Genomic DNA, 24,558 nt, shown 5'->3' with positions numbered 1-24,558 from the left:
GGGTAGGTGGTGTAAGGGAAAGTCGGAACGAGGGGCCTCGGTGCGGTTCAGCCGTGACACACCACGTCTCAAAATAACAGCAGCTCTGGCAGCCCGGCTGGCTCGCAGCCGCCCACGCGAGGGAAGCAGCAGAAGAGCCCCGCACGTTTCATCCTTGCCTCCCCCCTTCTGAGCTGCTCGTTGTGCCTCCGACCCGGGGCCAGCTCCCGGTGAGGCTGTCCCCTTCCACTGAGCGGGTCGCGGAGCGCTTCGGGTACGATCCCAGGCTAGGAGCAACTCCCACAGCAAGGTGCAAGCCCCGGGTGCGCCAGCCTCAGCAAGCGAGAGCCGAGCACGATGCTTCAAGTACTCAAAGACTTTTTCTTTTTTAAACACTTTATGGTGAGGAAGAAAGGAGGAAGGGAAGTGCCCTACCTACTCTCTGCCATCTTTCTGTAGCCTAAAGGAATGCGTCTGCTCAGCTTTGCGTCCAGCATTGCCGTAACAACATTCTATCGCGCTGCGCATTTGGATCCGTTCTAAATAAATGGCAGCTTTCTCACCAGGAACACAACAGTTACGTTTTTGATGCCCCTTGCCTCAGGCAGGGCCTTCTCCTCTGCAGGAGGTGCAAAGCTCGCACCGAGCTGCCCACCAGGCTCGCTGCGAGGGGCGGCGAGGGCAGCATGCACCGCAGCGAAGAACCCAAACCCCAACGAGGTCGCACACGATGACTGCGCTAAGAGGTCTCTGAGGCAGGAGAGAGCACCTTGGCTTGCACGGGGTTGGTTTCACTTCTGAAATTTTTAGCAGTAGTGCATTTTTAAAATTCAGCTGCTAGGCAATTCCAATTTGAGAACAGTAAAACGTTCCGTATTAATAATGGAAACATAAACCGCCTGTCTGATTCGCTCCAGTCCTCAGTCCCCCTCCCCAAAGGGCCTGATTTGCCTCCGGGGAGCATTTCACAAGCAGCACATCAACTTCCAGCAATGCTGGATCTTCGGCAGATGAAAGCCTCAGCCACACACCAGCCGCCGTCCTTCTGATGCTGGAATTTAAAACCAGCGACATCTACGGAGTTACTTGAGCTGATTTAAAGGCAGAACAACCAAAATCTCTGCAGAAGCCGGCCCTTCAGACGCCGCTCGGTGCCGTTCCTACCCAGCACCTACCCTTCGGCAGGCCGTGACTCACCCGCAGCGGGTGACGAGGCGCCCTCAGCTCCGGGTGATTCAAGCCTCGCTGGTGGCCGTGTCATACCAGGGGCTTCAGATCATCAGGTCGTGAAGTCCAGCTGAAGCTTCCTAATTTGGGAAAAGCGCTGGTGACAGCGATGTCTGAGCTGGAAAGCATCTGCTCCGGGGTGTCTGCGCCCTTTACCTTGACCCGGGGGTTGTTAACGTCCCTTGCGGCTACGCAGGGCTAAATGGCGTGAATGCAGCTGAGTCACTGTAACACCGACTTTGTGGGGGGAGAAAACGTAACAGAAGTCACCAAATTAGAACATTTAACGTGTTTTATTACAACAGACACCTCTCACACACACCCCTGGATTCATGCCGCTTATTTCAGTGAGCAGAACGTGAACCCCGCGTTGGCATTGCACAGTTCTGCATCCCGACGGGATGACAAACGCAGCCCTGATCACTGTTTTCACTTCACGTCCTTGAAATCCCGCGTTCTTGACCACAAACAGAAAGCCACACCACCGCACAGGGAAGTCCACGACTACGGGCAGAGAGCTTTGCTGGGCAGCACCGCGGCAGGACCCGACAGATCCTCGCAGCAGACAACACTGCAGTATCCGAAGTAATTACATCAGCACTTCAAAGCGATGATTACCTCCGGAACTCCAGCCACGATTGTCTAATTCATCCTTTTGCTCGGCTCAAAAACACTGCCTACTTATCTGAGGGGTTTTATCAGCACCGTAGGTTCTGCTAGGCAGGAACAGCAGCCCGCAGGATTGGGCCCCCTCCTGACCCATTGTTCTCCTCATGATATCGAACAAAAAGGGTCGGGCAGCACGTGCAGCCGTACGTGATCACCTCGCAACGGTAACCGTGACGTGACACCTGAAGCATCGCAGCGCCCCGAGAGCCAAACCTGTGTGGGAGATGTAACCGAGACGTGCCGCACCCGCAGAACCCACAGCACCCGCAGCTCCTGTACGAACATCAACGGGATCGAGTGATGGGAACAGCTTTGTCTCCCCTCCGGCTCGTTTCCAGTAAAGGATATCTAATTTTTTATTCAATAGCTACACATTCAGAGAACACATATATAGCAAACATATTTAACGGAACCCATCAACGGCCTGAAAAGAAGTAAAGGTTCAATTGCAAGTAATTTTAAATGCATTTCTTATCCATCAAATTAAATGTATTTAAGAAGAAACAGCTTGGCATTAATTCAATACTTTTCATTTGAGCTTTCCAGAGTTATTTGCAAACATGAGGTGTCACCAGACAATAGCTCTCATCGCTCTTCCCGTAATTCCGCCTCAACTAGAACGTACCTCGTAAACCAACATTATCCGTTGTCAGATTTAGAGGATATGAAGACAGCTCAGAATTAATAAAAATAATAAAAAAAAACCATTCAAGCATACATATTTATAGCTGAAACTATTTTGCTCGATGCGCTAAATCTTCTGCATTATAATACCCTTCTCCCGTCCAAAAGAGATTTGAGTACAATAGACTATTACTAGATTACAGCTTCTCTTTTGTGAGCATTGTTATGACTTCGTAAAAGTTTACCTCCTCAATTAGCTTTGTGATAGCAATCCTGACACCAGCTGTGTGAATAGCTCTATCGGGCTGCCTGCTGTTTGCTGCATCCTCCCCAAGTATCCTGGCCAGGAAAGCTTCGCGTTTAGAAATGCTGGGCACGCTGCTGGAAGAGGGTTTACAAACTGAGTTTTATACTGAGAGGACAACATGGTTAAAGAAATAAAGATACGCATACGCCATTTGTAAAAGTCGGTGTGGCATAGCAGAAGAGGTGGGGGGAATGAGATCAAATGCAGGTGTCAACAACGGTTAAAAAGGAACACAGCACCAAAACCTACGTTCTGTTGTTTTAAAACTGAAGAACAGGCTGAAATGGAGCTCCAGGTAGCGATGGAGCAAGGTTTTCCCATTAAGAACAAAAGCAAACATCACCTCCCAACTGGTTTTTTTCCCCAATCAGAAAGCGAGCTCGGAAAAGCGATCTACAGTAACGGAGAAGCTCTGACAGCCGCTCTCTGCGAAGCACACGGTTGTCACTTCTGGCCCTGGCTCCTGCCGTGAGCTTCTGCTCGTTTCCCAGCCTCCTCCTATGCAGGGGCTGTTCTAAGCAGAGCTGGTCATGAAAAAGATTCAATAGAAGACACCTAGCGGCCAGTGCCCCAAACGGCAGTTCCATTTCCTCAATGTTTACTCTAAAGGGATCACAAGAGCAAAGACTTGGGTTGACCACGCCGGAGCCCTGCTGATAACCCACGTAGGTCGCACCAGGAGCCGAGAACCCCGCACGTACCTGTAGGGCACAGCCCCTCGCTGGCCGCCTCGCACGAGAGGGCACAGAGGATGCACTGAAATTGGGCAACAAAGGAATTAACGAGCGTTTCCAAAAAGCCTGGTGGCTTCCTATTTAAAGCTTCCGTGCCCTTACCCCACTGCCACTCAACGCTGAGCCTCTGGAGAAAACAGCGCGGCTTACTGCGGGAGGACGCACAAGGGGCTGTAAGAGAAACCAGCAGTTATGGTCACCCCAAGAGGCTGACCGAGGCCACGTGTACGTATACCTGTTCTTCTGTGTGTGTGACACCCTTAGTAGAGCCCGGAGGTGCCCTCTGACACCGTGTCAGCCTGCTGGGAAACACCGGGAGCGTGCCCAGGTCGCTCTGCACGCCCAGCGGTGACCGACGTTGGGCAGGGAACGAAGTGGAGGTCAGCACAGGAGGGAAGAATCCGCCTTGTCGACAGACAAAGCCCATCTCAAAGCCCAGCCGTGATGTAAATACGGAGCGCAAAGCCGAGCAGAATTAGGTTCTGCATACTACTGTTCCTTGAGCTTTTAGGAGAGACCGGAGCAAAGGGGTTTGCTATGAGCAGGCCGTGCTTCAGCAGGTGACCTTAGGATGCAGCTGGGCACGGCTCGGGGCCTGGAATGGCACGTGAGTACGAACTGGTGCTTGAGGCACGAGCTATGGGCTGAAGTCAGTCTCAAAGATAAATGCACCAAAATGCCTTAGAAAAGCAGCGCTAACGGTAAGAAACTTCTCAAGGCAGGCGGTGTCTAGAAACATTGGTTCTTGAACACACGCAGTGATTAACTCCCGGTGATTAACAATGGTACGGTGAAGTGGGGTAAAAGCAGGGCACAGGGGCAATACGACATAAAGCAGCAGTCCTTCCCTCTCGAGGAACAGTGACGGTCTCACATCTGTGCAAGTCAGCAACAAACGCTCCGCGGAAAAGCAAGCTCATGCTTTTCAGCTGGAAACTGCAAGGAAGAAGTGCTGGGACAGAACAATAACAACAAAGATTAACTAAAAGCCTGAACTCAGAAAGTACTCTAGGCGAAACCAGAGAAAGCTGGTATTCAGGACGCGCTCACCCTGTCATTAAAAGGAGACACGTGGAAAGGAGCTCTTTCCAAAGCCTACAACACGCTTTCAGCAGACCCGTGTTAAATTTTGCCATCAGGTCAGGGCGACCCCCAGCTGTGTCATGAGAAGTTACGCTCAATACCTATGTGCAGAGTTGGGATTCAACGTGTCAGTTTAAAGCAAAATGCTAAGAACTAAGGAAAAACATTGCCTTAGCTCTGCTTCCTAAAATTGCCTGGGTGTTCATTGCCCTTTTTTGTCCAGGATTCCTCCATAAACCGATAACATGGGTAGGCTGGTATGCAGAGTAACCACCCCAACAGGTTGTTCAGATTGATCTTTGATCAGCGTGGAGCAAGATGCAGAAAGACAAAAGAAAAAAAAAAAAAAATCAAACCAACACTGAGTCGTACCGGGCTGAACATGTTTTACACGCTCCTACAGCCCCTGACCTCTGTGGTTCACAACCGACCTTACTTACTACTTGCAGGAAGAAAAGCAAAGTCCACCTGAAGCAGTAACTCCAGAAGGACAAGGGCATTCTAAAGGTTTCCTTCAGTCTGCATGAGCACAAATGAAACACTTTGGTAGTGCAGGAAGATGCCACAGAACTCCCACTGGCACACAATACCCCGGCAATGCAGGTTTCAAACCTCACGGCGTGCGTCACGTTCACCATCGGAGCCACAGCCATGTTCTGCGAGACCCGAGGGTGCCGAAGGCTTTGAGCTGTGGTGCTGGGAGCCCTGCCTCCTATTCCAATCACATCCCCCCACCAGGAGGATATTTGTAAGCGCAGAAGCTACTCCAGGCACTATTCACCTGCCACCTCGCCAGGGCGCTGCTCACAGTCCCACCCACAGGAGTCAACGCAGCACCATCACCTAGAACCAACACCATTTTTTATTCTGCCATTTGTTTCTTGCCTGCTTTCTCAGTTTCACAAAGCACAGCGTCCCTGCCCCACAGCCACAAAACGAGGAGGCTCTGCAGGGCCGCCTCTGCCTCCCCGTGCCCTCGCAGCCGGCCCCACGCCGCAGCACCAGTCGCACAAGAGCACGGAGGACAGGAGCCAGCACCCCCAGCTCTCCGCTGCGGGACTCGGCCAACTCCTCACTTCCAAGTTTAAGACTTAAAGGCTTCCATTTAAAACGCCGCGAGTTTGTTGGCAGATTTTGAAGCGTGCTGAAGGAGATGATCGCTCGCAAGCCATGATTTCCATTTCTAATCCCCGCAGCTTTCTCTTGCCTCCCCGTCCTGATCTTCTCGCAGAGCCTTTCTATTAAAATGTGTAAATAACAAGAATGCAGAACCAGCACAACCTATTAACGAAACTCTGGCATCCGAGCAACTGCTACCTATTCATCACGAAGGAGCTGAACTGCTTAAACATGGCAAGCTATCAAAGATTAGTCGGTGCACAAAACAGAACAGTTTTGCCCCGGAAAAGGATTAGCCTCTCCCCATCCTCATCTTCCACCTCACCGCGTGGAAAAACAGTTTAGCAAGTCTGAGGCCTCTTCCCTAACATACTCCAACCCTGGATCAAGTTCTGCACGGGGGCTTCTTAGCGAAACTTAGCGGTATTTGGTAATTGGAGCAGGAAAAATTATAGCAAGAGCTTTGTATGATGGAAAGGGATATGGTCAGAGGCAGGGCGCGGATCTGCATTTGGTGTGCAGCAGATGTCAGCATTCCCCAGATTAATACTGAAGCACATCGGGGCTGGGTACATAAGCTGTGATCTCAAAAGCCATGGATAATTCTCTCCTAATAGAGACGAAAATTAAAGCTTGGGGCTTGCCAAATCTCTAAGCTAATAATGCAAGAAGTTCTGCCGGTTTAGAACAGAGGCTCAGATACTGAAGGGGGGTTAAATTAGGGACTTCCACGAGGCCGACGTTAACGATTCAGTTTCAGGTGAAAGGTCTAGGCGGAATCGGAGCAGTAAAGCTGTCTCCTTCGAGTCTCAGCTTTTGCAGGTGGCGAGGCAGACACTGAGTGTAAAAATGTCCCGAGGAACAAGGAAAGAGAGATACGCAAGGTCTACAGCCACATGGGTTTTAAAGAAACAGTTCTTGAATGGAAGGAATCTCATTGAAATTACTTCCCCGTACGGGCAATTCGCGATCTAATAAATTTATATTGCATATGAAGTACCTGTAAGATAAAGGATAACGAGGACAAAGTCGCCTATTATTGCCTGATCACAACCTGTCCTGGAGCGCCCAGCTGAGAGAAACATATTCCAAAGTCTTCAAGTTACTAACAGCGTTTTACTCACAACAAACAATTCCTGGAGCCTCTCGGAACTAGGTATTTTCCTACATGGTATGAAAAGAGAGCAACGTTTCATTAAAATAATAAATACTGATCTAATCACAACAGTATGTATCGCATTATACACTTGTATACGCTGGTCGGTCACTAACTCGTTAGGAAGGAACCAAAGCAATTTACTCGTTTTCATAATTTACACAGTGGAAACAAAATTTAATGATGTAAATCAAATTAGATCATTAAACCTAAAGACTCTTAAAAAAAAAGTAAACTTTAAAATCAGCAATACAGGCAAAGATACTTTCAACTGATTTTTTTTTCTAATAGTGAATGTCCCATGGCTGATCTCCAACCGGCAGCTTTGGCAAGCTTACGCTACAGATTGGTTCGGGGCAATTACTTCCTCGTTTAAGCACCAAAACTTTCAGCACCCTTATAAGAAAACATTAGAACCAATATGAAAAAGTTGATAGTAGCCAGCTTCAGGAGTATTCAGTACCAGAAATACAGGAAAAGTGGATCCAGTTCCTGTAGTTTTATTTTCAGTAAGGTAAGCAACTTGTTTAAGCTTCCCTATCGCTTTCTCATACAGAAAATAAAGCTCAAAGCTGAGCAGCTATCGCTCCCTGGTAGCATGGAGGTGTCATAAGGATTAAAAAATGAAACTCCCTCTCTTTCTACCAACTTCACAATCAGATATATAAACCTTGACACATGCTGCAAAGTAATAAAGACTGCGCCTATGATTTATAGCAGAAAACAACGAAAGTGATGAGACTGGGTTTGCACCCGTCAGTGATTCACTGTACGTAAGGAGAGGTGGCACAGAAAAGTTGCGTGCCCAAAAGCTCTCCAGGAAGTTTCTGCTCCCCCCCGTCAGCTACTTCTGACTGCCGCAGCACAACTGGTGCTAATGACAGCAGAGACGGATAGCAGCACTTCGGCATCATGCAGATGACCTTTGTTTCAGGCCGCTACGTACCAAACTTCCCATTATTAAAGCCAAAAAGCTCGCTCAAGGTCTGACACCACAACCATGGACAGTTTGGTCCCGTTCTCAGCCGCTGTCGCGATCTATGGACAAAACCCAGCTTCGGGGGCACACACGAGCAGGGAAACCCCTCAGGATTTCAGCTCTCACCATGATGCCCCGCTGCTGACCAGGCAGCATCCCCACAGCCAGCGGAGTTCAGTAACCTCACCTCGAAGCCATGGCCCAACCTACCGCTTGCTGGACAGGTACTCCATCATCTCTTCTTCACCTCAGCAGCGCAAGTTAACCGTTAAAATTCATTCTTCAAAGCCTCCAGGTGCTGCCTCTACCTAGAGCTCCTGCTGTACCACGACGCTGCAGGGAAGCCGCTCGCCCCCTGCGCAGCGGCACCCCAAGACGGGCAGAGGCGCGGTGCTCGTGGAGTGCTACAAGTCTTGGGGCAAACCACGTTTTGTTTTCTTCTTTCCAACAGCGTGAGTTCTGCTGAGAACGACGTCCTGGGACTATGAGGCACTACTGGGCAAACCCACCTGCATTGACAAAGGCCGTCCCACTAATTAGACACTGGCCGAGGTTTTGCTCTCAGTTGGATACTCCCCAACAGCAGCGGCTACAGACTCATTTCTCAGCTGAGAAAAGTACAGGGGAAGAGGCAAACATTGCCATTATACTTTCTCATCTGCACCAAAATCCATAAAATCCCAGCACGGGCTACCCTGCTGCCCAGGGCAACTGCACCAGAGCAAACTCCAGCGCGTAAAATATTCTTAGCGCATAAAGGAACAAGACAAAGAACAACTCCAAAACTTGCCCACAGATTTTTCCCACAATTGTCAACTCATGACAAAGTTTAGAGCTTTTCTGCATTATTCCAGCCCAGCATCTGACCACCAGCAGAGCTGACTGCTGGCCACTTGCCTTCTTGCTTTTCAGAAGCCACTTGATGCACTGCTTCGAGTGCTACAGCCTGAGAAATGGAATTACTGCCCTGAAGGTCATTTTGCCATAGACTGTTAGCATCTGATAATATTTACCAACCCAATTTGCCTGTTTACCAACCTCATTCAGTACCAGGGAAGCATTTAAGATCTCCGGTGCTCTGAAAATCACCGCTAAGCGTCTGCTGAGGCGGCCTTGGTAGGACTTTGCGGGGAGCAGTCCCACTGAAACACCGAGCCCAGGTTACACACAGCTTTACCAAAGGACAAGCAGAGCAGGTCGCTGCCAACTCAGCTTTTTTGTATGTTAAAACAAGAACCTCAAACAAGTGCCTTTAAGAGTTCAACTGTCACTAAGGGTTAGCTCTAAGCAGCCCTTAAAGCAGCCCCACTCAGAGAATCCATACACAGCGCTTAGCATCCAGAAGAAACCATGTAATGAAAGTGCTGAAAGACAAAATGGAAACAATTTAAGTCCTAAGAAATCCCAATCTACTTTTACAAAACGCAGCCTATCGTACCGCCTCTGAGTGGGACTGAAACCACGAAACACCATCCTGTCCATCAATTATAGGGTCAACAGGTCATAAGGTCCATACCTCAGGTTATATGTATGTATTTCAAAGACATGAAAGTTATCGATTTAAAAAAAGGGGGGGGGGGGGGGATTTGAATAACTTTCTACAATGAACTTTGCTTCCTCTCTATTTTTCTAGATATTTTAAGACATGATTTTTCAGGCTAGAAGGAGCCCAAACTCAAAATAGAGCTGAACAACACCAAACCGGTGGTACAGCCTTCTCCTGCCAGCACCGCAAAGAACCGTTTCATTTACTCAAAGGCAGAAACTTTTCCTCATGCGGGTAAGCGAGGCTGATCCTTTGCAGTCCTCCCAGCAGATGTACTGGCCTTGATGTCCCCTTTCAAGTTTATTCTCTTCTAAATCAAGCCACCGAGGTCTCTCGTGGACATATGGTATGTGGACATTATAGCTGCTGGTTTTCTTTGCAAACGTGCTAGGATCTTCTGACCTGGGGTCACACCAGCACAAAGTTACCATCTGCCTACTCCTGTTACATGATCAAAAAGGAGCGTTTCTGGCTCTTCTGCTACAGCAGAACACCGAAGGTGGGTAGAACATTGCACTGCCTGTGGTTAGCACCCGCTGTATCTCATCTGACCTTGAAACTCCGTCCAAAGGAGCAAAAGCAGCGACCAAACCGGGGTTGGAGGAGTGGGTGTAGCACGGCCCAGACAGCACGGCTTGGAAGAGCCTTGCAGCAGGTTTATCATCGGGGGGCTGTCAGCCCTTATTGCCCAACCTTCCAGCAACTACCTCCAATATCCAAATAGCCTCAGCACACAAATGCTGTGCAAAAATCAGTAGAAATAGCCGTGACTCCAAATAGTATTTCAGTACAACCTCTCTGCCGGTGTCTTTGCTAAAGGCCGCGCAGGATTTCGTGGTCCCTTCTAGAAACACAGGGTAAGAGAAAGTTCGAAAGCTAAAGTGAAACCAAATCAAAGCTATTCCACTTACTGGCGGATTATGTTCTCAGACAGCAAACATTTTCATTTTTAATTGGATGAAGATTAGAGATGCAGTTTTGTTTTGTTCACAGATAAGCTTTCTTGTGAGGTCAGAACTCCAGAAGCTTTCTGAAAATCCCACCCTCCAGCCTGGGATGGAGGCCTGCTGCACGTTTTCTCAAAGAATATTAGAACTGAAAAGCTGCTGTGCAAAAGCAAGGATTACTCCAAAAAGTACCAGAGAAGCAATTCATTTCCGTGCCTGACTTTTGAAAGAGATGCCTTTAGCTGAAATCTCTTCTGACGTTTAATAAACAAATCGTTCGCAACATTTACTAAGCCAACCGAGTTCTGCTGCACTTTTGATTTGGTGTATTTCCTGAGATTCCTGACCCCCTCTTAGTTTGTGGGATGCCAACAGGTGAAAAGGTTGCTACACCCCTAACTCGGCCACTTTTTAAGCCTCTTGCACTTAAATCCATCACAGCACGGGATCAGCGCTTCACTGGCTATGAGAAACCACTAACCAAAAGTATTGTAGAAGCACCAAGCAAATGAACGAGAAACCATTTCATTCCCCCCAGTTGTCACAACAGCAGCATCCACAAAGTTTCCAATGCAGTTCATTTCAAGTAGCAGAACCCCTTTTGTAAAGATAATTGAAAACGCTTGTCAGTGGCAATAGCATCACCCTCAGCTGTGGTTCATCAATACCTGGGAAATAAACTACTCAAAAAGGATGAAACGCTTACACAGACCTTAAAAAAACAACGACAAACATATCCAATGCAGAAGTGAGAAGCCTGAAGGATGTTAAAAAGCTACTTCCTTGTATTCCACATTTAGCAGGATCACAACCCAGGTTTTGAGCAATCTGATGCACGTGGAGTATTTTCGTACGAAACAATCACAGAAGATTCACCTTAAGCATGAAGGGAGAGCAAACAAAAGACTTCCATGAAGAACAGCATTTTTGTATCTGCTCTCTGCACTTCAGCAAACACGTACCGCATCTCTGAGAGTAAATCAAAATTAAACCAGAAGAAAAAACAACTGAAGCCTCTTACCATGTTCGACAAAGACGTTACAGTGCGGGCCCCCATGCCTCGATGACTCCTTCTTCCCTGCTCCTTTGATAAAGTGCAGGGCAGGCAGACTTGGCCTCCTTTGGTCCCCAAGAACTTTTCCAGGCTGCTGCCCCATAAAGCAGCTATGGGCAACCTTTCCCAGGACGAGAAGCTTCTGCAGAAGTCCGTGAGCCCCGATCTTCCAGGCTGGGAAGGAGCTTTGCAGGAGAATTTGTTTCAGGTGGGTGTGCTGCTTGCACTCACCGTGTAATAAAGTCACTTGAGGCAAAGAACCATGACAAGCACGGATTCTCCCAATGCTTTTGAAGACAGCAGCAAGGCTTCTTAGGCGGCTTTATGAAAACAAAAAGAAAAGTTAAAGAGTTCCGATCTCGCCGTAACAACAAGTGTCACCAAAGTTTCAGGTCGCCATACGCAGCGCGTCTTCCACCGAGGAGAGCAGAATCAGTTCACCTCACGCACAGCAAACCACGTGTAGGCTCACCCCGGGCAGGAAACGCTCGTTCCCCCCTGCGACCAGCGTCAAGGTTCCTTTTTTTTTTTTTTCCTTTTTTTCTTTTTCCTTTTCTTTTGCATAGCATTGGGTTGGCGAAGGCCAACGAGCCGCCTGCTTGGCTTCGCTCAGCGCCGGCTCCCCCCTCGGCACCAGCCCGGCTTCAAGCAGCCCGCCGGGGGCACCTCAGGGCCCGGCGTCCTCCGGCCTCCCCCGGCCTCACCTCGCCTCCTCCCGTGCCTCTCCCTCGGGGCGAGCTGGGGGGGTGCCGGGGGGCCATGGAGGCCGTCGAAGCAGCGCTGGGCCCGCTCTCGGCTGCCTGCCTTCGGCCTTCCTTCACGGGGAGCCGGGAGCCGCCGGCTTCGCCGGGGGAGAGGAGGAGGAGGAGAAGGACGAGGAGGAGGAGGAGGAGGAGGAGCGGGGCCGCGGCCGGGCTCCGGGAGGGAGGCTCCCGCACAGCACCCCCGGGAGGCCGAGCGGGGCCGGCTGCATGCCCGCGGGGGGGGGGGGAGCCCGGCACGGCGGGGAGAGGCCGAGCCCGGCCCCGGGGAGCGCGGAGCGGGCTGAGGAGGAAGGGAGGAGGAGGAAGGGAGGCTGACAGGAGGAGGGGGACAAAGCGGGGGAAGGGGGGAAGACCCCCGGGAGCGGTGAGGGAGATGGCGGAACCCGCGGCGCGGCCCCGGCCGGCGGGCGGTCACATCCCCTTCCGGCCCCTCCTCCGCCATCGCCGCCGCCTCCCGCCCGCTGCCGGGCCCGGGAGGGGACGGGGAGAGGCCGGGGGGACACTGAGGGGAAAGAGTTTGGGGGGGGGAATGGTGAGGGAACGGGGGTGAGGCTGTGAGCAGAAATGGGGGGGGGGGGAAGGAATGGGCGAGGATTTGGGAGAAAATAAAGGAAACGGGGGTGCTGAGGGAATAATGGGGCGCTGAGAGGGAACGAAGCCGTGAGGGAAAGGGGGAGCCGCGATGGGGTTTTGGGGAGGAGGCAGCGTGAGGGGGGTGCCCCCACGCTCCTCAGAATGAGGGATATCAGAGGAGAGCGGGCTGAAGGGGAAGATGGTGGAAAGGGCAGGTGGGAGAGGCATTTGCTCGTATTACACCACCAAATGATGCAAACTGAGGCATGAAGTTGGGCTCTTCCCCTACGTGGAGCACTGCCAAGGGCCCACAAAGCTCACGGCACAGCCCTTGTCCCTGTGCGAGGGCCACCCAAGTCGCTTCCTTCGTCTGTCAGGGAGAGCTGGCTGGCCCTCAGACCACCTACGGCCCCCCTGCCGTGATGGGTCTAAGGCCCCGGGACAGCTCAGGAACCTGCATTCCCCACAGGGACATGGAAGGATGAGGAGACCTCGACCTGGGCAGCTGCACGCCCCGCCATCAGCTCCTCCGCCAGCAGGGATCAGTCATCCTGCCTGCACAAAGGACTTGGCATCGTCACTAACGCCATCGGTGGATATGCAAAATTTGACACCAAAAACATCCCACAGAGGCCAATCAAAGAGGCGATAAAACAAATACGATTTTATTCGTGCTCCGTTCTGTACCACGCCAGAGTTAAACCCCCCATTGTTCAGCCTGCGCTGTGGCACCCGGTAGATGTGCAGCACATGTGTTCCCCACGCTGCGGAGCACAGCCCCTGACGCCGAAGATGTTTAGTTCCTCGTGCATTCTCCGGTTCACCTTGGGAATAGAGGAGGGTTGAGGCAGCAGTACGAGGTCAGGGTGTCTTGGTCAAAGGTCTGCGTCTGCTCCCACTTGACAATGGGAGAACACACAAATGCAATTTCTGCAGTAGCCTCCTGCTCAGGGTAACCATCTGGCCACAGAGCGGCTTGTTTATACGGACTCCTCCCTTGTGACAAATCCAAACACACTCCACATCTCCTACGCCACACTCAAGGTCCCTGGCTGACATGTATTTTTCATCTTCCGGCAATAGCACTTGAAATGTAGCCCTTCTTTCAGGCCTAAGGGATCCTCCACCTCTGCTGCACCCGCCTGCTCCTACATCACTAATTCTCAGCCAGGAGACGGATCCCAAGCCATTTTTATTGCATTTCCCCATTAGTGACTCAAGCTGCAGGTACTGAGGCTGTTTGTGCTACACGTGCAGTAGAGAGAAATTCTGCAACATTACCCTGAGACAAATCCAGGGCCACAACCTCTCAGCGGAATTTCTCCAGGTTTATCTCAGTAATGGAGATCAGCTTTTCACAACGATGATCTAATCTACTCAGCTCCAATGCATACCCTGGCTGATTCCATGGATTGAAGGAAAACGAGGAAACAGCTGTCTGTCAACACAGGCTGAGCAACTTGAGGGAGATTTCTTACTAGATTAGTCAGTACCAACCATCCCTTAATGAAAATTTACTCCCTTCTGAGCCTGACTGGAGCACTCTGGATAATCTCTATCAGGTATCGTGGTAGGACTGAAGCAGAGTGAAATCCAGAAGAAATGTCAGTACCTTTTCCATTGACCTTCCATTACATGTGGGGTTGTTACAACCAACAGCTGCAGTGATATTTTCTCCATTTCCCCTGTAACAATATCTTAAATCACTTCACCAAATACCAGGCCTTACCACGTTAATTACCAGTCCTCAGAAACCTGAGACAACCATTTTGAGACTGCCTTTAATCTCAGTGGGATTTCAGTATCTTCCAGGGTCTGCTCAAGGCTTTGTATTTATACCATTCACCTCGCTCGAACAGCAAAACTGCACACAGATGATACAGAAGTAACATAATAGCAGCAGTAATTGGATTAATAATCCATTAGCACAGATTTGAAATCCCAGTGGTTATTACTGGAAGCGAAGGGAGGGGTTGCTGTTCTTCATATTAGTTCATGAATCAAACACTAGCACCAAGAAACAGGAAATTTATTTCTACTGATGAGTGATTTGTGCTCTCGTTTCTGCAGGCAGCGCTCACCAGCAAGGGAACTATTTACTAGCTCCACTTGCAAGCACATCTGTGCTATGTATCAGCCCTGGAATAGGCAGCACAGGCAGGTGCTGTGCCTGGTTTATAAACAGGCTCGATGCTGTCAGACAGCAGTGACCAAAAATCACTAAGCTGTTTTAGTGCATGCATGGGCATTCTGTGTTCATTTTTCCCACCCCAGTTTGAGCTATGGTTTTGTTCCTAAACCACAGAAACCAGAGTTCCTTCTTTTTCATCCTTCCTTCTTAGCTGCCTAGCAAAGTCCCGCAGGCTATTTAAAGAACACAAGAGGATGCTGCTTTTGCTGGAGTCCTCCTCCACATCTTGAGCGCTTCCCATTTCAGAGGCATCTATACGGCCTGCCCTGCTTCTTGTGTGGGCCTGCCCATGCAAAGAGGGGCCCTGGCTTCCCCAGTCCTGTTTTTCAAACCTCTTCCAGTCCCCCAACTCCTCACTCGTCTTTGGTGGGCAACACAGAAGAGCCATTTGCCATCCTGTGGGTCCTGCCTAATACCTGAAGCCTCTGCGTGGAAACTCTGAGCTCTAGCAGCACATCCCATCGCTTGTGAAGTGGATGAGCACTGGTCAATAGCTCTCGATATTTATCAAAGAGAAAAGACACAAGGATTCAGTCAAATCATCAGCAAATGGCTGCAGGCCATGTCCTTCTATCAGGCACCTTTGAAACTGCTCAATAAGTTTATCCCTCCCCAGCAAGTTTGTCACTCCCCTCTCTTATCGCTTGCTGGCTTGCAAAGCTACACTAGCCGGGGTTGCAGAACTGCCAGCAATCCCCTCGCTGAAACCTTCCCACAGAATTTAGGTCTGGGCTTGGCACTGGCTGAATGTGCAGAGAACAGCAATGACCTCTCGTGGACATGGAGAAAAACACCAGGACCTTCATTTCCCTGCACAGATCAGAAGCGATCAATGAACAAACCTTCCCTGCTTGTGCCCCTGTTCTTAGGCTGAAAAACAAAACTGCCAGGATCCTTGGAGCACGTAACTGGATGAGTCCCATGCCCCTCCCTGTTTAACACATTCCTGAGGCCAAAATATCAGGAGTGCTGCAGTGTGCAGATGAAGCAGCGTAGATCTAGCTCATTGTTTCTCAGGTTAAATATTCATTTATTGAGAATAAGTAACCCAAGTTCATGCTGGGAAGACAGGATTAGCATGAGAAGCCTGGACATAGAGCATAGTTTTGAAAAGATGCTGCTATGTAGAAAAAATAAGAAAAAAAAACATACAAACAAACAAGGGAACACATCTGTGCAGGCACATCCTGCTGCAGAGACACCAGCAACCTTTTCCTGAGGTTCATGTTATCAGAACCTGGTGCTGTCTCACCTTGCAGGTCTGACAGCCCACACTTGAGAGAATGCTTCTACCACATTACTGACGGTGCTTTCAAGAGCCTCGTAACCCACTCCCAGATCCTTCCTGACCTGCTAGATGCCTGCAGAGAGGTTGCTGAAGGACAGAGAAGCATTTTGTGTTCATGTAAGAAGATCAGCAGAACCATTTCCAGATATCAAATCTCTCTGGGAGGTGGTGAAGTACAGCCTCTCTCCATCTTTTTTGCCCTTTACCTGACAGTTAAGTGGCAGAGACAAAAAGAGTGCTACTGGATAAAATACAGACCACTCATTAGCCTTCAAAAATGCTTTCAAAAAAAGGAACATGCAACACTTTATCTCATTGCCTGTACATCCCCATAGATGCCTCACAGCAGAAACCCCAGAGTCTCCCCAATTAGTAGTAAGATAAACAGCTGCTACACTACAGTAGAGGGATAGGAAAAAAAAAAAAAGAGGTACTTTTCTAATTAGAAGATGCAGAGTCTGCTGAAACTTTCAGTCTATGCTGTTCCTATCCACGTAGATGTAGATAGTGCTGGTAGCAGCCTCATAAACAGACCTGAAAATGTCACCATCAGGCTTCGGTCTTCAACCTTCCCAAGTCATCTTGAGGATGTAATTGTTCTAACGTTTCCTAAGGAATCCTCACAAAAACTCAGAAAACTCAGTTCCTGGATCTGGCATGGCATGCTCTACTGACGCCGCCCCAAGAATTTAAGTACAATTTTACAGAGGCAGCAAGGGCTGAAGTTGGAGTTTTGCAGCAGCAGAATGGCTTACCCGCGTCCTTGCTTGTCCTTAGCCACTGAGCTCCATAACACTCTCCTAAGTATTTAGGTAGCGGCGCTGGTGGCAGACATCCAGCCCTTGTTATTTGGAAAGAAATGAAGCAAAGCTGCTGAAGATTACTACAAACACGATCTGAAGCTGCCACCTAGTGCTTACTCTGGACCACAGGCAGAGCAGTCTGAACCAGATGAAAAGCAAGGAAGGATATTTTGTGTTCCCAGGAAAAGACTGAGCAATTTTTTTTTCCTTTTGCCTGAGGCAAGCATGAGAACTTGAGACATTAAGATTAGATTCAGGGGGAATTGCAGTAGACTTTCTGATTTTTCAGCCTTTTTAACAACTATAACATCGTGGTGCAGGCAGCTCTTATACAGAAGAAATATATATATAGACACAATACATATATAAAACAATTCTCATACAGCATCAGAGATCTGAAAGGATATTGAAAGAAAAGCATCACGTCCATTCTACACAGGGAAGGCAAGCAACAACATCTGGATCAGCACGCCCACCTCCAACCAAGGACCTCAGGCCAGCGTCCTGCTGGGTGCCCTGCCTCCCCCAGCCCTGACACAGCTGCATGACTCACCTTCCCACGGCATCTTGCAGTCAAGCAATGTTGAGAGAAAGCCACTGTGAACAGTGCCAGGCAATCTACTTACCCTGCCTGGAAGACATGCTGAAGATGAAGGTCAAGCCCTGGTTGAAAGGGATGAAGAGCAACGGTGGAAGGGGAGGCACCAGGACACCACAACAAATCCAAGCGTCCTGACACAAGGAAACTTAAGCCAACTGTAGTCCTCTAGTTAGACCAAATTCATTCCGGAGGAGGATAAAACAATGCACACGCTCCTGAACAACCACCTCTGTTTCAAAAAATTTATTGAAATATAAAATATTTTATAGAAAAGAATAACGGAGCCTCTTCAGAGGACAAGCTCGCCGCATCAGGCATATAAAAGGGACTGGCAGGATGAACACAGACTGAGAAGGCGCTGCTTGCCCGTGGCTACCTCGGCCATGTGGAGAGCCACGTCCGATCTCAAACCCCTGAGACATATCAACTATGAACACCTAGACCCACAATGCGGTTAGATGGTTCTTTCCTCCGAAGACTTGTACTTTTGCAGTCTCAAAGAAAGAAAATAAAAACTTGAAGTCAAAGGACAGACTGGCAGATCTGCATCACAATAAAAATAAATAAAAACAATTTAAAAGCCTTTGGGAAGGAAGAAACCAATGACAAAACACATCCCTTCCTCCCTATTGTTCTACACCAAATTCAGGGGCACTAGACACAGCAACAAGGTATGTCCCAGTTGTATCTGTGTCTTCATAAAGGTCAGAAATGTACTGCTGTACTAAAAGGCTATTGTACTCCAGTACTATTTAGTATTGTTGTACTAAAAGGGCTCAGGAGGTATCCAAGGAGTTAAAATGAGCAATTTTGGTCATTTCTGAAGTACGGAATGAATGCCTGGGACTAAAACACTGAAAAAAAAATACTGAGAATCAAAAGCTGCCATGGTGGGGCTTCAAATAACTGCTTCTGACACTATCCCTCCAGATCCAACAGCCTCTGCCGGGTTTCCAGAACGATCTCCTCCGTCACCTCTGGTTTGAGAATATCCTTGATCTGGAGTGGAGAGAAGAGTAGCATTGGCACCAGAGAACAACTACTACCATCGCACTCCAAGTTAACTTTGCCAGCCTACTGTTTCATATAGAGACCGTAAGAAACCAAAGGAGAACCTACTAACAACTCCCAGCCTTTACTGAGGGCAATAAATCAGTATTTGGAAAGGGAAAAGATGTCTTAACCAGGAGAATAGTTCAAAAGAACACCCCATCTAGCTGAGTGTACTGCCAATGTGGATGGAAGAGAAAGAATCTTCAGATCTTATCCGCTTATGACAGGAGAACTGCTGATGACGGTCATGGCAGACCCTACAAACTCATGGAGGAAAAGTGTACAACAGGGAGAGCTCAAGCTGAGGGAGCCCACCAGCACGTGCAGAATGTAGCTATAAACAGAACAGCAGTCTCTGTACAATACATAACGCTTGCTTTTTCACTTGTTCTCAAACTGCACCTTGGCCTCATACAATCCCAAACGCAATGCTATTTTCACAGGGATCACTGAGGGTCCATAATCCTACCCAGCAAGAGATACACAACACGGATCAGAAAACGAACTATTTCTCTATAGAAACAGGTAGGCTTTGCCAGAGCCAGAACCCTTCAAACTATTCCTGAAAACGTCCAGAGCAATTTATGTCACGTGTAAGGGGGAAGTTCATATTATCACTTGCTACAAAATCCTTTGGAAAGATTAAGAATAAGCCCTATCACATAACTTATTAACTTCAGCAGCAACTGATGCAGCCTTTCCAATCCCTCCCCAGAGTGTGGAATAAAGTGTACGACACTGGCTTCTGTACCTGATGAGGAAGGGATGCCTCATAGCAATACAGGATGCTAGTGTCAAAGAGCATCAGCTTCTGAGTAGCCAGAGCCACAACGCAGTTTCGGAGCCGTGAGATCACCTCCCGGTCAGACAGGGGAACTGGCTGAGGAAGGACAGACGAAAAAGAGGTGAATACACAGGGAAATAATGCAAGCCTACTGTAAAAATGTTTTGCCGCAAATCTAATACCCACTTCTTGAAAGTCTCAAGTTATTCATCTGCTTCTTGGACCACATTAAACTAGCAAAGCACCATTGGTAGAACAAGTTTCATCATCCTCTGTGTCCTCTCACCTCTAGGTTGGTGGTGAAGCCCCCTGCCTCTTCATCCTTCTGCTCCGTGGTTGGGTAGATCCAGATGAAACCGTTGTTGCCGAGGATCACAGATGCACCACAGGGCAAGTCGTGGAAGTGAGTCTTCTGGCGTTTCACAAGGGAGGGAGAGACCTGAACGAGCACACCCTGGCCAAGCTGAAGAAGAGACCATGACACCCAGCGTGAGAGACACGAGCCACCATGGATAACATCAAGTCACTGACATGTGCTCCATTTTGGTCTAAGAACTGGTCAATTTTAACATCCCTTCCTGTGAAACAGTGAATATAAAACCTGCCTGCCTCAGGGAGTGCTGGGAGGATTAGCTAATGCCTGTGCAGTCCTTTGAAGATGAAGAATACTCCAAGTGCTTAGCACAAATGTTAATAATATCTCGATCGTAACTAGACACCAACCATCCCTGCAGAAAAATGAGGACTGAGGGGCCCAATTTAGAAGAACACTTTCCCTCTTAATCCAGTCGCTGTCCTTCACCCTTTGTGCAATAAGCACACTTCGCTTTCATCTTTTAAGTGCTAATACCCTCGGTCTAGTAATCCTGACTGCAGCCTGCGCTCCAGTGGCCCCTTGGCTTATTTCAATGCGCAAAACCAGAGATAAATGCCAACTGCGTAGAGCCTAAAATAGAGCCCTGGAGTGAGAAATAAGTCACAGGGGCAACGACCTGCAGAAGAGGAATGATGAAGATCGAGCCAGAAGATTTTTCTTCCTGGGTTTCAACTCCCAAGCAGCTAGTGGGGGAAACGGGTCTCACAAGCCGTAACAGTGACAGCAGCAGTTCAAAGCGCACGCTCTCTGCGTTGGGGAACTCTGCTTTGTGTCCAACTGTGGGAGCTAAGACTCTTCCTAACCTGCACAAATGGGTTATAACACCCTGGTCTTCTCCACAGCTTTTCTGAAAAATCTCCACAAAAGGCCAAATCGTGCTGTTACCTTGACATAAAGCAAATAAATTCTACTGACATGGATAGAGCTGTGTTGTATTTAAGAAAAGCCTGGCCTTCTAACAAAGGACCACCAGCCTAGCTGTAACTTTCTGATATGCTAAGAGATACCCTTCACAAGAACCCTCTCAAAAGGGACCTCTCTTCTTACTGCCCTTCAAACACCCCTCTTTTTGTAGCAAGGAGATGCCATCAGAGAAAAAGCTCTAAACTGCTTCCAATTCCAGCCAGTTACGCCGTTTGGGAAATCTAAAAAATGCTCAGCACCACGCTAGACACTCATGTAAGCCAAATGGAACAAAATTAGGCCAAGACTGAGTGCTTTTGAGCAACTTACCTTCCCGTATTTCAGACTCCGAGTATGCAGTGATACAGCCCCATCAGAAAAGACAGACTGGACCTCTGCCTGTCAGTGCACGTTAAGGAAACAAGCTCCCTTCTGCTGCTCGGTGCCAACAGCCACTGGCTGCCCATGGCAGAGAGCTCTCCCTGCCAGCCAGGCTGGCCGAGGTCTAGCTGTTCCCCCTGTGCCCCCTGACTCTTCTGTCTGAGTGCAAGCAGTGGAAGGATACACTGATGAGGTCCCCTTCCTGCAGATAGTCCCTCATTGCAAGCTCGTCTTCTGCCGATCTTCTTCTCTGAAAAGAACAATGCCAGAACAGTAACACATCACTCAGAATTAGAAGATATTAATTAATACCTACACTAGGGGGGACCATCTCTTTAGGATGCTGTGAAAAACACAATCTGGTCACCAAGAAAAATCAAGCAAAAAAGGTCAGCACGCCTTTAAATCACGGAAGTGTTTATGTTCAAATAACCCTAAGTTAAAGTTATCAGAGCACTGCAGAACCTCCTGCAGGCGAAAAAAAAAACCAACACTACTTGTGTGCTAACTGTGGGATGGGCTCCAGAGCTTCCTGCTGTGGAAGCAGAACAAGACAGGGCTCTGGTACTTCTCTGCACAAACTGCACTCACCAGTTCCCCACCAGGTAAGTTCATAGATGACAGCAACAAGACTGAATCTAGCCTGGAATTGGTTTCCACTTTCCATCGTTTCTGCTGAACCTGGAAAAGAAAAATTCCATTGCTGTACACTCAGGAAATGAACAAGATCTCTTCAGAGATCTCGAGCACCTGACACGCCAAAAGGCCACGAGCAGCGATGTGACCACAACAGCCCACCCCAAAGTGCTTGCACCAGGTCTGCACCAGCACTGAGACAAGCGGGAGTTGAGACAGCAGTGCAGCCTACTTTTAGCTTCATCTTTTTGAAAAATCACCTGCTAACAGTGCACCTGTAACCAAATACATGCTCGTCTGTTCTCGGTAAGCGTTTTATTCTACGTCCTGCAGACTGAAAGAGCGTCACATCCAACCCTGCAAGCTCTCGGCTGTCCTGCAGCACCAGCAGCCACAACGCCCAGGCACCAGCGTGCTTTTAGGAGCCCCCTCGAGCAGGGCAGCGCAGCGGGGACCTGCAGGCTTTACCTCCGTGATCCTCCCAACCACGATGTCGCCGACTTCACCGTTGTACCTGGCGGAGGGACAGGGAGCAGCTTATGAATTATTAATTATTAATCACAACTTTTCCCACAGCAACCACCCACACCTTGCCTCCTGCACCACCCACGCTGCAGCCGAGGCCCAGGCGCTCACCTGGTCTTCAGCGCTTTGACGCACACCAGCTTGTTCACCCTCTCCACGGCACCGGCCACCGAGGCGATGAGCTTCTCCTCATCCACGTAGGTGCCATGGCCCCTGCGGAGGGAGCGGGCACCTGAAGACACGGCCCCACACGGGCCGGCCCCCGCCTCCCCGCCGCCTCCCCCGCCGCCACGGCCCCCACCTCATGTAGCCCGTGTCCGTGGTGATGGTGTCCCCCGGCGCCACCAGGTGCCTCTCACCGCCCGGCGGCCTGCTCGGCGCCACCGCCTTGCGCGCCACCGGCAGCCTCATGGCGACGGCCGCCATCTTGGGGACGGGCGGCGCGGCGCCGGCGCCCCCGTCCACACGCGCCTTCCGGCCGCCATCTTGGCTGCTGGCAAAAAGCGCGGCTGAGGCGAGGGCGCCGCCATCTTGAGTGAGGGTCACTGGGGTGGGGAGGGGGCAGAGTAAGGTGCAGCGCCGCCTTCCTGCCGGGCGGCCATTTTGGTTCCTGGCACGAACGGGAGGCGGGGGCTTCACTGCGTTGGGATCCAAGGGGAGAGAGAGGCCATGTTTAGTGCGGGCAAGGCGCCTTCACCCCTGTGGCAGGCCTCTGAGGTGCTGGAGCGGGGGGCCCCGCTCCGGCCTCTCCTCACCCCGCAGCCCCGGCCTGGGGCTCCCCGGCCCCCAGCCCCTCAGCTCGGGGCCCTGCCCTGCAGCCCGTTGAGCCAGGCCTGGCAGCCGTTTCTTGCCAGGGGAATCGGCCCTGGGGAAACGCAGGCGCAGCCGTCCGCCCACAGCGAGCGGCGGGGAGCACAGCGCCCGGAAAGGGCCCTTGCGGGGTGAAGGATTCACCCTCGGCAGAGCTGCTCCAATATTAAGTAGTGCATTTGTGTGGAAGTTGTATTCATCTCTTTCAAACACCAGTTAGTCTTAGAGCTGCTGAGAAAATGCAGAGGAGAAAAGGAGCCAGTGCTGACCTTCCGTGAAGGCTTCGGTTCCTCAGGACCAAAATTAGATATTGTTATTATTTCAAGCAACACTTGCACCTGTAGCCTGTCGCAGCTGAAACCTGACTATTATTTTGTGGAAGGTATTAACAGATATCACCGGCTGTTGTCTCAAAGACTGCACAAGTGGAGGCAGGGGGGTACCGGCCCAAACAGCACCACCCCACCTGGTACTGGCGTGGACGCGTCCCCTCGCTTTTGACCTGCAGAAGGGTTTCTGTGTCCCAGAGCTGACCTCTCCTCCCTGCCTGGTCTGACACACACTGCTACATCCACTTACCTGCCTCATGTTATTGGAAACCAGCTCTTCCTGACCGCTACATTCTTCCACCCAGCACAGAGCAAAATAAAGCTCTCAAAACCAGCCACCTTCTAAATGATAAATGTTCCAAGTAATTTTTATTTAGAATACAAGAGAGGTACAAATGTATTTACACAGTGTACATATACAATCAAATAATATATAATATCAAAGTTTTGTAAATAATGTTTTACATAAATATTTACAAAGTTAAAGTGACGTTTTTTTTCTTTTTTTTTTCTTTTTTCTTTTTTTTTTCTGGAAGTAAAACACAGTTTGTGAGAACTTTATACATCTTAGACTTATAATTAATATTAGAATACCTTCTTTCAAGCTTTATGATACACACACAGCTCCTCTCGAGGAGCAGGACTCCAGAGGGCGCTTAGAGTTGTCCTTGGGGACGGAGCTGGCCCAGGGATGGGTTTTCTGTCCCCAGAGGGCAGCAGAAGGAACAGCCGAGATGTTCCCTCCCGGCTGCAGGAGCGATGGGGAGCGATGGCGAGCAGCACCCCACAAAACCTGCCCGTGGATGGGCACTGCCGGTGGGCACGTCGTGCTGGGGGTGTCCCTTGGCTTGTGCCCCCCCCAGCACGGCACCCCAACCCCATCACCCGCAGGCGCTGGGCGAACCCCAGCGCAGGGCTGGGGCTGGAGGAAGGCAGGCGAGGAGGCTGAATGCAGCCTGGGGAAGGGAAACACGACTGTTTGCTGAATCAGGGCTCCCCAGGAGGGAAATCTGTCCCTTGGGAAGGGCCACCAGAGAGAAAGCTGATGGCCCCAGCAGGGCCGTGCCTCTCTGCTGGGCACTTGCTGGGGCAGAAAGAAGGGGCAAGAGCAATTTTC

General features: G+C 49.9%; 2 protein-coding genes across 3 annotated transcripts in view; both read right to left on the bottom strand.

Moving 5' to 3' along the window:
- The window catches only part of ABL1 (ABL proto-oncogene 1, non-receptor tyrosine kinase), a 71,601-nt gene extending 59,601 nt beyond the window's left edge, over positions 1 to 12,000 (bottom strand). The window contains exons 1-2 of one of the 2 annotated variants that reach the window (XM_035341408.1): positions 11,897 to 11,998; positions 11,392 to 11,744 (exon numbers count right to left, since the gene is read on the bottom strand). In XM_035341408.1, the coding sequence (XP_035197299.1) occupies positions 11,392 to 11,527 (136 nt within the window). In that variant the 5' untranslated portion in view covers positions 11,528 to 11,744; positions 11,897 to 11,998. Of the gene's footprint in view, positions 1 to 11,391 lie in introns of both variants that reach the window. The other variant, XM_035341407.1, reaches the window with a different exon arrangement.
- Positions 12,001 to 17,372: 5,372 nt separating this feature from the next.
- EXOSC2 (exosome component 2) lies at positions 17,373 to 22,780 on the bottom strand. The gene is made up of 9 exons (XM_035341882.1): positions 22,604 to 22,780; positions 22,414 to 22,515; positions 22,246 to 22,291; positions 21,733 to 21,822; positions 21,326 to 21,391; positions 21,091 to 21,159; positions 19,768 to 19,944; positions 19,449 to 19,577; positions 17,373 to 18,643 (listed from the first exon to the last, which is right to left on the bottom strand). Exons 1-9 carry the CDS (start codon positions 22,726 to 22,728, stop codon positions 18,563 to 18,565), a joined length of 885 nt encoding a protein of 294 aa, XP_035197773.1. The 5' UTR covers positions 22,729 to 22,780; the 3' UTR covers positions 17,373 to 18,562.
- Between the last annotated feature and the right edge of the window lie 1,778 nt (positions 22,781 to 24,558).

Source organism: Oxyura jamaicensis, chromosome 17 (assembly GCF_011077185.1).
Source record: "Oxyura jamaicensis isolate SHBP4307 breed ruddy duck chromosome 17, BPBGC_Ojam_1.0, whole genome shotgun sequence".
NCBI lineage: Eukaryota > Metazoa > Chordata > Aves > Anseriformes > Anatidae > Oxyura > Oxyura jamaicensis.
Note: the sequence above shows the minus strand (reverse complement) of the source record. Positions and strands in the feature narration are given on the sequence as shown.